The 13080-nt window shown below is 45.5% G+C and overlaps 1 protein-coding gene across 3 annotated transcripts in view; it reads left to right on the top strand.

Annotated features, from left to right (window-relative positions):
- The first annotated feature begins 418 nt into the window (after positions 1 to 418).
- Positions 419 to 13080, top strand: part of LOC148010436 (2-oxoglutarate (2OG) and Fe(II)-dependent oxygenase superfamily protein) — a 144634-nt gene continuing 131972 nt past the window's right edge. For 2 of the 3 annotated variants that reach the window (XM_087671022.1, XM_087671023.1), the window contains exon 1: positions 421 to 791. In XM_087671022.1, the coding sequence (XP_087527148.1) occupies positions 558 to 791 (234 nt within the window). In that variant the 5' untranslated portion in view covers positions 421 to 557. Of the gene's footprint in view, positions 792 to 13080 lie in introns of all 3 variants that reach the window. The other variant, XM_087671024.1, reaches the window with a different exon arrangement.

Genomic DNA, 13080 nt, shown 5'->3' on the forward strand with positions numbered 1-13080 from the left:
AAACCCAACAAATCGTTAAATGTAAAACAACATAAGAAAATTACATTTGGACAAACATACCATTAGAGAAAACCCAAGAAAGAGATCGGCTACTAGTTTTGAAAAATATACAATGGCAGTTTGGGAAGTTTTTAAGATCCCCTCACAATGTCCCATAGAGGTAGAGCTTGAAAGCCACTAGGTTGTCTGTGTGTGGGAACCAAATCGGCTTCTCACACAATGCACATGCATGCCTTAATGGCTACTCTAAACACTCTTGGGTATACTACTAGCTTACTATTATTCGTTCAAAACATTACCTTACTTTTTTTTTTTTTTGGCAATCTGATTGGTTTACTAAGGTGCCAAGACCTTCCATATGGGCGAAGCAAATTAAGACCGAGCCATCGCTGGGAATCGAACTCAGCCTTAACACGCACACACTTTGCCGGACATTCTGGGAGTCTTGCAAGTCAAGTCAACATGGCGTGACATGCTCTTTTGCCTGTCGACTTACTCAAAATATGGGTAGGTACCTTCACTTTCAAAGTTGAGCGGGGTCGATTGATCGATTCGCAATGGAGGAGGAGCTGAGGCGCAAGGTGAGGGTGGTTGGGCAGGTCCCCACCATCGATGGTCAGCTCACTTCCTTCCTTCACTTCAGAGAGAATTACATGAAGCCCAACTTGCCCGTGCTCATCTCAGCTGGCGCTCTCATGCAAAACTGGCGAGCCTCGCAGGATTGGGTCACCCCCAGCGGCCAACCCAACTTGGACTTCATCTCTTCTCGCTTTGGGAGCTCGAAAGTGCAGGTAGATTGGACGATTCTCACCACCCAGTTCCGGATAAATACAACGTTGTATCATATTCTTCCTCATAGAAGCGTAACTTGTTCGTAATCATCATCATCTTACTTTTCTGTCATCTTGCATGGCTAAGCACTTGCAGCAGCACCAGCAGTGTTTCTGATCATTTTTACTGCATCATTTTTGCCATCATCATCGCCAGACTAATATTTTGAGGCATCGATGCCTTAAAAATGCAGCATAATCCAAAGTTTCTGTCTTCCATCATCTTTGGGATGTTGCCGCAAAGTATGAATCACAAAACAAGTCCCATTCTTTGATGGCAGGACAAGTTTTCCCTAGCTTTTGGTCGAGGCCTTGGAGGATAGAAGGGGCAGATGCATAGACATTATCAGATGAGGAGAGCAGGCAGCCTGGGGGGATTTTGTCTTCCATATTAGGGACATGACCCTTGGTTCATGGGAGAGTTTGGTAAAGCTATAGGTTCTCTCCAATTTCCCAGAAGAGACATAACAGTTGGGGCGATGATTTTTTCGCGGTTGGATAGATTTTACATAGATGACTGGGCTTCTAACAGAGGGTCCTATTTGGTATTGTTCTATGAACGACTTTATCAGACCATGGAACCATACAGTTGTTTGTTATGGAGAAAGTCATGGGAACTGCAACTGGTGTCTGAATTCTTGTGCATTTGTATTATGAGGAGGATTTCAGGGAGAATATTTCTGGGATTTGGAGAGCTAAGTTTCTCTCATCTGGCAGGGCAATTAGGGATCTGGATGAGAGTCTATGAATGAGAGAGAGAGAGAGAGAGAGAGAGAGAGAGAGAGAGAGAGAGAAAAGAAAGAAAGTTATATTAACGTCTTCTAAAGACCAAAACTGGCCTACGAGACAAACTGTAATACAACTGATGAGGTCCAGCTATCCAAAATAAAAGTGCTGAATGAAAAGCTAAAAACTGGAAATTGAAAATACGGTGCTGTGAGTGTGATAAGTGTCGTGTATGTGTATGTGCGTATGTAGCTCTGGTATTCCAGATAATGGCTACAAAAGGGGAACAAATGTCGGCTGTGATAGGGGAACACCTGTCGGTTGTGATAAAGTGGTGCGATGTGTATATGTAACAGATGCAGGGAGATATACTATCCTGGGATGTAGTAGCAGTCGTCGAAGTCGCTAATAGCAGGTGATCCCTCCTGGATGCAGGATGTGGTACATCGGCGGTGGAGAAAGAGCAAACTGGAGGTTTGAGATCCAATGTGTCGAGTGTCGTCGGATCTCAGTTTGCTGTCGATGTAGATCAAGAATCCTCCGGATCTCCTGTCGGTGTGGCTGTGGGATCCGAAACCTACGGATCCTCGTGCGGCGTCGGGTACACTGGTCCTCAGCCTGCTGTAGTGTGAGCCCGGAGGTCTGGCTGGAGGCTGGTACAGTAGTTCTCACTCTGTTTGTCTGAAAGAACTGTGTAATAGTCGTCTGGGTGGGCCCCTCTCTGAGTGGGACCCGCTGTGTGCTCTGCTCTCTGATGTGCCATGCCTCTCCCAGAAAACGGCCAAATAATCTCTGATCCATATCAGTCATACATCCCTGAAGTGAGCTGCTCAATGTGTATCTAGATCTCAACTCTGAGTATGCCGGGCATCTGAGAACAAAATGCTCCTCACTCTCCACCTCTGATCTGCAAAGGGGGCATATCCTCTCCTCTCGTGGGATGCCACTGGCTCTGCCACTCTCAATCATAAGCTGATGTGATGATACCTTGAGCTGTCCAATAAGAACTCTCAATCGATGTGGCATATAGATCTGCATATATCTCGGAATCTCTATGAATCCCTGCTCTGATATGCTCAAGAATTGTGTATAATAATGTGCCATCTTCGATGGCAGTGGCTGTGCAGGGCTGACCTATGTCCTCTGTATATAAATATGCCATATCTTCTGTCTGATGACTCTGTTCCTCTCAGAGAGAGAGAGGGTGTAAGTGGGAGCCTGAGTATCATATAGAAGAGGTGGGAGTCTATCAATGTCCGGCCCATGTCTGTCAAACCAAGCTCTAGTCTGTGCATACCATGATGTGGTATCCCCTGCTCGAGCCATCTCCTGAGATGCCATATATGCTCTGTATGCAATGCGATCTCTGTCCATATCCTGAAATCTGTGTAGGAAGCAGACTGTCTGAAATAATGCCTCCACTAGCATGGGCGGTGTGGCAAGCTCTGCTCGCACAATGTCATGTGGGACTGAGGCCTTGCTACGAATCAATCTAGATATCATGATCACCTGAGGTCTCTCCATCAATGTCCATACATAATTGGCAAGGCCTGGCCCCCATATAGCTGCTCCATACATCAGTGCTGGAGTGACTAGAGTATCAAAGAGCCACCCCTTGGTGCGGGGCTCCTGGAAATGTGCCTGATGACACTGTCGCTCTATAAGAGCCAATGCTGAGTATCCTCTAGTGAGGCGGTCACGAGCTGCCTGTGTCATCGAGAAAATCCCTGAAGCTGCTGTAAAGGTGACTCCCAAATATACATATGATCCAGTGACCTCAATACTCCCTCCTGCTGCCATGAAAATACTCTGTCTGCGTATCTGAGCTGATGTATGGAATATAAGAACCTTGGTTTTACCAAGGTTCATTGTCATGCCTCTCTGTATGCAAAAATCATCCAATGCTAATAAATGCTGCTGTAATCCCTGAGCTGAATCTGAGACCAACACAATGTCATCTGCATATAGTAAGATATGAACTGTGGCTCCACTGAGATCTATACCTCCACCGGCTTGTTGTTGAATAAACTCTGCTATCTCATCAATGTATAGCCCAAATAGAGTCGGTGAGAGTGGGCATCCTTGTTTCACACCAATGGTGCTCACAAGGGGATCTGATATAAATCCCGGACATCTGACTCTGCCAATAACCCGCTCATATAGTGCATAAATACCCCACATCATGTCATCATCCACCCCCAGATCAAGTAGGCGTCTGAAAAGCCTCTCTCTCGGAACCGTATCAAAGGCTTTGCGGAAATCCACAAAGCAACAATACAATCTCTGTTTCTTCACTCGTGTCTGGTCGATCAGACAACGGAGAGTGAAGATGTGGTCTATGGTAGAAAATGCCCGTTTGAACCCTGCCTGTCCGGGTGGGCGCATGCACTCTCTCTCTGCTAGCGTGCTGAGCTCCTCCTCCATCACCGTGCCATAAAGTTTGGCCAAAACTGGCCCAATCATGATGGTCCTATACGTGTTAGGATCCATAGGATCCCCTGACTTGTGGATAGGTACAATGGTGTGCTCTGTCCACGAGTCAGGGAACCCCTCAGATAATGCACGGTTGAAGAGGTGAGCAATGAGTGGAGCCAATGTGTCTTTGCCATATATAATATGCTCTGCTTGAAGATCAAACTGGTCTCGAGCGCGGCCATGCTGTAACCGTGAGATAGCATGTTTCACCATACTAGCGGTGAAAAAGGATGAAATACCCGGTCTCGGTGTACATGGTGTGGGTATCAGCGGCTGTGCGGGTACATGATATAAACTCTGTGCGTATCCATGCCATACTGCAGGGTCATATATCGGTGTGGGTGAGCGTGGTTCTCTGATCTGCCTCCATGCCTCTGCACAATCTCTGCTCATAAGAAGGTGGTATATATCCCAATATCTCTCCTCCTCCCATTCCCACTTTTTACGGCGGGTCAAGCGGTGCATGCGTCTCTGCGCCTGTCTGTGTGTGATCTCTCCTCTGGCCTCCAAATCGCGTAGCTGTCGACGTAGATCTCTGCACTCATCATCATAGCACCTGTTCTGTGGCATGGTACCGGTTCGAGGGGGGTGCGTGTATGTGTGATGTGGAAAACTGAGTGTAGCAGAATCATGCAGAATGCGTGTGATATCAGTGGTCAGTGTATCAAGGGATGCGTATGGATCAAGTGACGTGATGTGCTCCTCCAGATGCTGAGTAAACATGTGAGAGCTCATGAGTGAAGTGTATGGTAGTATGCATGTGGGGTATGATATCTGCAGGTGGTGATGGTAATGAGGTAAGGAGTGAGAAACTGAGAAAGGTGTGATCGGCACCGAGTGGAAGTCTCCCAAGGCCGAAGGACTCGATAGTATGCATCCCCCCCCCATGTGGGAAGCATGTAAGACCTCCTGAATATGGCAAGACCTCTTGAATATGGCCATCGTGCCATCCCGTTATAAATAACGAGATGATGTCTACTACCAAGCTCAAGTAAATGCCCTCCATACCCTGTGGCGTCTGGCCCAGTATCTGCTGACTCCCGACTGATCCCCAACTCCTTAGGGTCTAATGCTCTCATGATCTCTGGCTGCTCCATATCAAAACTCTCACACTGTCGGCTCTGTGTGCGCCCGTTGAAGTCCCTCATAAGGAAGACCTCACCCAAAATAGAATACAGATAATGTCCTCTGAGAGCTGTGAATAAGGGGAGGGGGAATCTCTGGCCTGAATATCACCCTGCATAGTAGTCTGCCTTTGTGCTGACGTGATCTAGCCCCTCTAACGTGACCGGAGAGAGAGAGAGAGGAGCCGGTGTCCCTGCCGTCGCGGACCTGCGCGTTGCTGCTGCCGCCTGCCATCGTCTGGGCCTGCACGTCTCTGCTGTTGCCTGGACCTGCGCGCGCCCTGCTGCCAAAATGGACCAATGTCAGTCGCCTGCCCTGTTACTTCGCGCCACGTTGCAGACGCTCATCGGATTCGACCACCCTGCTAGCCTGCGGTCCTCCTGTTCGTGCTCCTCCTGATCTGCACAGGCACTGCGAACCCTAATCTCGCCTGTTTTTGACAACGACAGCAAGCGTCAGGTCACGGCCAGGTATTCTGCACCTATTGCCCCGCCACACATCAGTCCTGCATCCTGCAGCCCTCGGGCGCCACATTGTGCACGCTGCTGTGCTGAGAAGTGAGAGAGACGTAATTTCGCAGGACATGACTGCGTCCCTGCACAGATCTGAGTGCTCACTACCTGCACACACAGAGAGAGAGAGAGAGAGAGAGAGAGAGAGAGAGAGAGAGAGACACACACACACACACACACACACACACACACACACACACACGTGGTCTTCAAGCCTGCAATAAGGGAGACAAAGCAGTTTATGCTCAGCATCTAGATCAGTGATGGAGAATCTGTAGGAGACAAATGGTATCAATGTGGCCTTTCTCGACCAGCATTTAGGGAATGGAAATGACCAACTTCTGCCGGATTCAGACAGTGATTCATTGGCGGAGGATTCTGGTTAGTTGGCAGAAAAGGATGAGACAGGTAACGTTAGAAGATGTCGGTTGAAGATCCGCTATTATGCCCCCTAAATTTGCCTCAGCCAGAGGTCCAGGCTGATGGGTCTCTTCAGTTCATGCTGGCCACTGCCAATCATCTTATGTCCGATTATGTTCATGCTAATGAGAGTAAAGCTAACTCTTTTCCGGAAGGGGATCATGTAGATGCAGTTATGGGAACGGAATTGGTTCTACAGCAGATTGCTGCCTTCCATGAGAGGGCAGCCATCTTTTATTTTACAGGAAGGACTCCCTTGATCATAAGGATTCGTACGTGGCTGCTCTCTATGCTTGCAAATGTTCATCAGTGCCAAGAAGATGCTCCAGGGCATGTGCAGGCCTCTCTTGTTGAAGAGATTTATGATGGTCCCAAGGGGTTTTTTGAGGTGCTTTTTCGCTCCTTGGAAGTGCGATCATTCATCATGCAGTGCATCCCTTTGTTTTTGGATGGGCAACTGGTTCACATGGTCCCTTGGAGGCCCATGGCCGAGTTTCAGGAGGTGTTGAGGCAGGCATGCCCTATTTGGGTGGAGGTGGTTGATTTCCTTGTGCATCTTTGGAGACTCCTCCCTTTGGTTTTGAGAACCTTAGGCGACGTGTTGGTAGAGCCTCTCCTGGCTTCCCGCAATTGGAACAGGGCATGCACGCTTTGGGACACAGGAAAACCTCGCCTGACCAAAATTCATTTTCAGGTTCTAGGACTGCAAACCTTGGTTTATGAGTTGAAATGGGGTACTTTTGTAGGACACTGTTTCCGATGCAGCCACTTGGGCCATTTTATTTTGGAATGTGACAAAAATCTGGAGGTTTTGCAGGGATCTATAGATTTAGACAAATTGAAGAGAATATTGCAGAAATCAATGCCTGGGCATTGTGCAAAACCTTTAGCAACAAGGTGGGCCTTGTGCTTGTCCAACATTCCATCATTGTGGTACTTGGTCTTGAAGACCCATTTGACTCCAATGATCTTCTTATGAGAAGGCTTTGACACAAGGTACCAAGTGTCATTCCTCTCAATCGACTCCAGCTCTTGCTCCATTGCAATCCGCCAATGATCATGCTGTAAATCCTCCTTCACGAAGGTAGGCTCATGATCTTGCATGGCACGAGTCATCAAATAGTAATTAGTGTATACAAGCTCGGTATAGTGTGCCTGGTTCCTCGGAGAATGCTACGGGCCATCCTGCGGCTGCCACTCCTCAGGGACCCCTTCAATCCTTGCATCACGAAGAGTGTCATGAGCCCAACGAGGGGGAGGCTGGATCTCGCTTCGTTGCTCTCCATTTGTTGAAGTCTCTGGAAGGACTGCTGGGGTACAATTAGTGTGTCCAGTGGCTGAGAACTAAGCTTCTCATTCGAAGAAGAGTCCTCAAGAGGCACAAGCTTCAGAGGAACAATTGCTGGCGCTCAACTATCACCGAGATCTCCAAGAATGGGGTGTTCCTCATCCCCTCGAGGTTGGAACTTCCACGAACTGAACATCACGGCTAGTGTAGACATCCTGCTTAACGAGATCATACAATCGGTAGCCTTGAGACCACGAGCTATAGCCCACAAACACTTGTCTTTTGGAAGTTGCTTCAAACTTGTCACGTTGTGTTTTCGGGATGTGAATATAGGCATCACACCCAGAAACCTTGAAATAAGAAACATTTGGCTTAGACCCAAAGTATGCCTTATAAGGGGTCATACCAACAACAATGGAAGTAGGGAATTGATTAAGAATGCGAACTACAATAGCTAAAGCCTTAGCCCATAAACACTGAGGTGTTTGACGATGCTTCATCATGGTACAAGCCATCTTGATCACAGTGCGATTCTTCCCCTCCAATATGCCATTCTCTTAAGGGGTATTTGTGTTGGAAAACTCTTGATGGATACTATGATTTGCACAAAAACGAGCAAGCTCATTAGAAACAAATTCTCCGCCCTTATCCGATCGTAAGGTCTTCAGCTTCCGGCCCATTCGGTTCTTCTCAAAGAGCAATCCATCCGTAAAGGTAAAAAAAGCCTCCGACATCAGCTTTAAGAAATAAGCCCATGTCATCTTGTTGTAATCATCCACAATTATCATGAAATACAAGCTCCCTCTAAGGGACTCCGTTCTCATCAATCCACAAAGATTGATAGAAACAAGCTCCAAGGGTACTGAAGACTGCCTCGAAGACTTGCTAGGAATAGCATCACAAGTTTGCTTCCCACGGATGTAGGATACACAAGGCTGTTGGCTCACCACAATATTCAGCAAACCTTGAACAAGCTGTCCCTTAGGTGCCTTTCGTAGATAATCATAGTTGAGGTGGCCAAACCAAGCATGCCAGAGCTTGGACTGAGTTTGAGAGGTAAGAAGAAGAGATGTCAAGGTAGAAGAAGACTGCAACTTATAGAGTCCATTCTCCTCATAACCTGAAGCAAGGACTTGTCTTGATCCACAATCAAGAATGCGAAAAGAATCCACATCAAACTCAACCAAGAGATTGAGGGCACAAATCTTGTGCACTGAAAGTAGATGGTATCCCAAGGGGCAGCACATAAACCACCTCGGATATATGGGCATCACCTCGCCCATCTGGAATAAGATGCATGTGAGCCCATCCTTGAATAGGAATAGAAGAACTGTCACCAATGAGAATCTGGCCATGTAAAGGCTGTAAATGCGCAACACCGGTTGAGGAAGGAGTCATGTGCTATGAGGCACCATTGTCAACAATTGGGGCCATCAACATAGCATCAGAAGCCTTTAGGGTCGATGCCTCAACCACCTTTAAGTGGAGAGAAGTAGTTGATGACGGAGCAGCCACCGCTCCCAAATCCTTTGAAGATTTCTCATTCTTCTCCTTGTTAGGGCAATCCTTCTTCTAGTGACTTGTCTTGCCACAGATGTGACTGGTGGACTCATTTTCCTTGTCCTTCTTTGATTTTTTCTCCTTCTTTTGGTCCTTCCCCTTCCTTTGAGAGGATTGACCTACGAAAGCCTCAGATTTAGAAGCATTGGTCCCTTTCAACTGCTCCTCTTGGTCCAAGACCATAGGAACCAACTCCTCCCACCAAAGAGTCTCAAACCATTGAAACGGGGCGGTAACTGTAAAAGAAGAGTTATCGCCATGTCATTAGAAGTGATCACCTTCCTTGCGTTTTGTATCTGCATCTGAAGCTACCTTAGCTTGTTAATATGCTCCTGCATAGAAGATGACTTGTTGACATTCATGGTTCTCATCTTCACTTCTAAAGATACTCGTTTCATGACAGTCATGCGATTATACATCTGATCAAGCTCCAGCCATATCTCTCGAGCCATTGTCAAATGCTTGATATGAGAGATAATAGCTGTAGTGCATGAGAGAAATATAAAAATGAGTGAATGTGAGTGAATGTGAGCATTGAGTTTGTCCCAATGTGCTTGAGCCTTTGCCAACTCCAACCTATCACTGGAAGAGAGTCTGCACATGTCTTGCGAAGGATGATGAATAGCCTCCATAACAAGCTTTGCCAAATCATAGGACTCCAAAATGGCAAGCATCATAACTTGCTTGATGTGGCAGTTCTCGCCATCGAGATTTTGATTCAAGCGAAGAGCCGGTAACACGAGCACCTTTCGGTCCATGATCGCTTGAAACTCTCTCTTGGCCTCAGAAAACATCTTCACCTACTACAATGCTTGCACAAAACACAAAAAGCAGTCCCCTTTGACTGTGTGAATATAGTATGCTAGGGCTCTTCGCCACTTATCCGGCTTCTCCTTTACGTGCTGGAGGCGATGAAAAGGTAAAATCTGCACTTGAAGGCCCAAAACACAGCCTTCTTTATTCTCTAACAACAAAAATCAGCTGTAGCTTTAGCAAATCTACTCCTTTCTAGCATGCTTACGCTTGCCTTAGCCTTCTTCTAATGTGCGGCCCTCATGCTCGCCCTTGAACACTAAAAACACAGCCTTGTGTCGTGCTGAATTCTCCTTTTCAGGTAAGTAGTCCTTCAATGCTTTGATACCATGTTAGAGTGAAGCAGTGCGGAAGCGTATGAGCAAGACAAAGAGTGAACAAAGAGAGGAGAGAGAGGGAAAAAGACAATGAAGCACAGAAAATTTGTAGTGGAGAATGCCGTATAAGGATACAGATATGTACATGGGTGCATAGTGTATGTCTCCACCTCAAAGATCTCACAGCCCGAGAACCTCGAGGGTAGTCTCCATGGTCAGCAGCTTGGAAACTTGATAGCAGAACTGAGAAAGAGTGTGGAGACTAGGGTGTGTAAATAGCCCATGAGAAATGACATAAATAATGCAGGTCGGTTGCATTAAATGCAGTCAATTGGACAACAATTGTTGGACTTGCACTGTCCGATTGTTGCAGAACTATCAGACTTGCCACATGTCACTTGCTCAGTTTGCTGCTTGTTGACATCAATTGTACAGACTGCTTGACACGTGGATTGCTTGGTACAATTGCTGAAAATTGCTCAGATCTTAACCTGCTTGTTTAGGGAATTCCAATCTCTAACAGTAGTGCGTTGGTGAAAATGTTTGCAACATTTTCTTGTGTAGAAACATACATCAAGATGATCTCTCCTGCATAGGATCTCTCTTTGATATAATGGTAATGCACCTCAATATGTTTCGTGTGAGCATGAAACACAGGATTTCATGCCACCGAGATGGCACTCTGACTGTCAGAAAGGATGGTTGTAGTAAATGTAGATCAACCAACAATTTGCGCAACCATATACATTTCAATGTTGCCGTGAAGGCTGCCTTGTACTCAACCTTACAAGACAAGGTAGCCACTGTAGGCTGTTTCTTGCTTAGCCATGAAATGCATTAATGGCCTAGAAAGAAACAATGTCTACTAGTAGACTGCCTAGTGTCTGCATCACCAACCCAATTTGAATCACTCTAAGCTTGTAATTGCAAGTCCCTCCCCTTGGGAAATAATAATGCATGTGATTGAGTATCTTGCAAGTATTTGAAGATCCGCTTAATAGCTTGCCAATGTATATTCTATGGGCTATGCATATACTTGCTTACTTGAGATACTGCATATTGAATGTTAGGGCATGTGCTGCAAAGATAAATAAGACAACTAATAGCTTGGCTGTAAATTGTAACATCAGATATCTCTTCACCATCATGCATAGATAGCTTTAAGCCTAGCTCCATAGGAGTGTACATAGGTTTGCAATCTTGCATATTAAACCTATGTAACAGCTTATCCATATATTGTGACTATGACATGATGATACCATACTGATTTTGGGTGAATTGAATTCCCAAATAATAGTGTAAACTACCCATATTTGACTAACAAATGCATGTTTCAATTTAACCTTGAAATTTTCAATTTTTACTGCCAAAGGTCCAGTGAGTAGCATGTCATCTACATAAAGAATGATAATTAGCAAGTCCTCCTCTTCATTCTTAATGTATAGAGTGGGAGTTGTTGGACTGTTTGTGAACCCTTTATTGGCCAAATATGCATCAATCTTAGAGTGCCATGCATGAGGAGTCTATTTAAGACCATAAAGAGCTTTGTTTAGCTTGCATACCATGTGCTCTTTTCCCTTAACCACAAGTCTCGGAGGTTGTGACATGTAAAACATCCTCATGCAAAGCCTCATTCAAGAATGCTGTCTTAATGTCCAACTGATGTACCTTTCAACCATAATTTGCAGCCATAGCAATTACACATCTCACCATACTCATACAAGATGTAGGAGTAAAAGTCTCTTTATAATCTATGCACTTCTTTTGTGGATAGCCTTTTGCTACCAACCATGCTTTGTATTTGTCAATGGTACCATCAACCTTGCGTTTGAGTTTAAAAACCCATTTTGTGTCAATGGCCTTCTTGCCAAGTGGTAAATCCACAAGATCCCATGTAGAGTTAGTGGCAATAGAGTCTAACTCATCTTGAACGGCCTACATCCAATGTACATCTTGTTGAGCTTCGTCTAAGGAAGTAGGCTCATCATCATCCAACAATGAGCTCATAAGTACATGCTTATCACAATTATCTACTTCCATAAAATTAGCAAAATGGGATTTCCCTACATCATGTGTGGCATGTCTAGCAGCCCTTCTAGTGTGTTGAGCTAAAGGAGCATCCATTTTACTCTCCTGGAGAGTTTGTAACAGCCATCTCGAGACTGTTTTCACTACATTTAAAGTAGCCCTTTCTTCCATTGCATGTGGCAAACCATCGTCAATGCCTTGTTGTTTAGGTGCATATGGTGCAGCAACAACTAGCTGTATTATGTCTATCCAGCCATTTACAGTACTACATCTTCCACTGCATGTAGCAAACCCTCATCAATACCTTGTTGTTCAGGCACATATGGTGCAGCAAACAACTAGGTGTATCATGTCTATCCAGCCATTTATAGTAGGCATAGAATCCAAAGAAAGTGGCAAGAGACCCTCAAAGACATCACCACCGTCATGGGTGGATGGCATTTGAAATTGATCATGTGAAAATGCAAAATTTTCAGCAAATATGATATCCCTATTGACAAAAACTTTCTTTGTGTGTGGGTCGTACAAGGGATAGCCCTTGCTTTCCGAATTGTAGCCAGTAAATATGCATTTTATAGCCTTGTTATCAAGCTTTGCACAAAGCTCTTTCGGAACATGTGCATAGGCTATGCAACCAAACACCTGAAAGTAGTCAACCCTGGGTTTCTTGCCATGCCAATGTACATCTTGCTGAGCTTCGTCTAAGGAAGTAGGCTCATCATCATCCAACAATGAGCTCATAAATACATGCTCATCACAATCATTCAGCAAAATGGGCTTTCCCTACATCATGTGCTGCATGTCTAGCAGCCCTTCTAGTGCGTTGAGCTAAAGGAGCATCCATTTTACTCTCCTAGAGAGTTTGTAACAGCCATCTCGAGACTGTTTTTGCTACATTTAAAGTAGCCCTTTCATGCTATATTGCATCTTCCATTGCATGTGGCAAACCATCGTCAATACCCTGTTGTTTAGGCACATATGGTGTA

The sequence above is a fragment of the Lygodium microphyllum genome, chromosome 29 (assembly GCF_053477565.2).
Source record: "Lygodium microphyllum isolate KBCC chromosome 29, Lygodium_microphyllum_v1.1.10, whole genome shotgun sequence".
NCBI classification, from domain to species: Eukaryota; Viridiplantae; Streptophyta; class Polypodiopsida; order Schizaeales; family Lygodiaceae; genus Lygodium; species Lygodium microphyllum.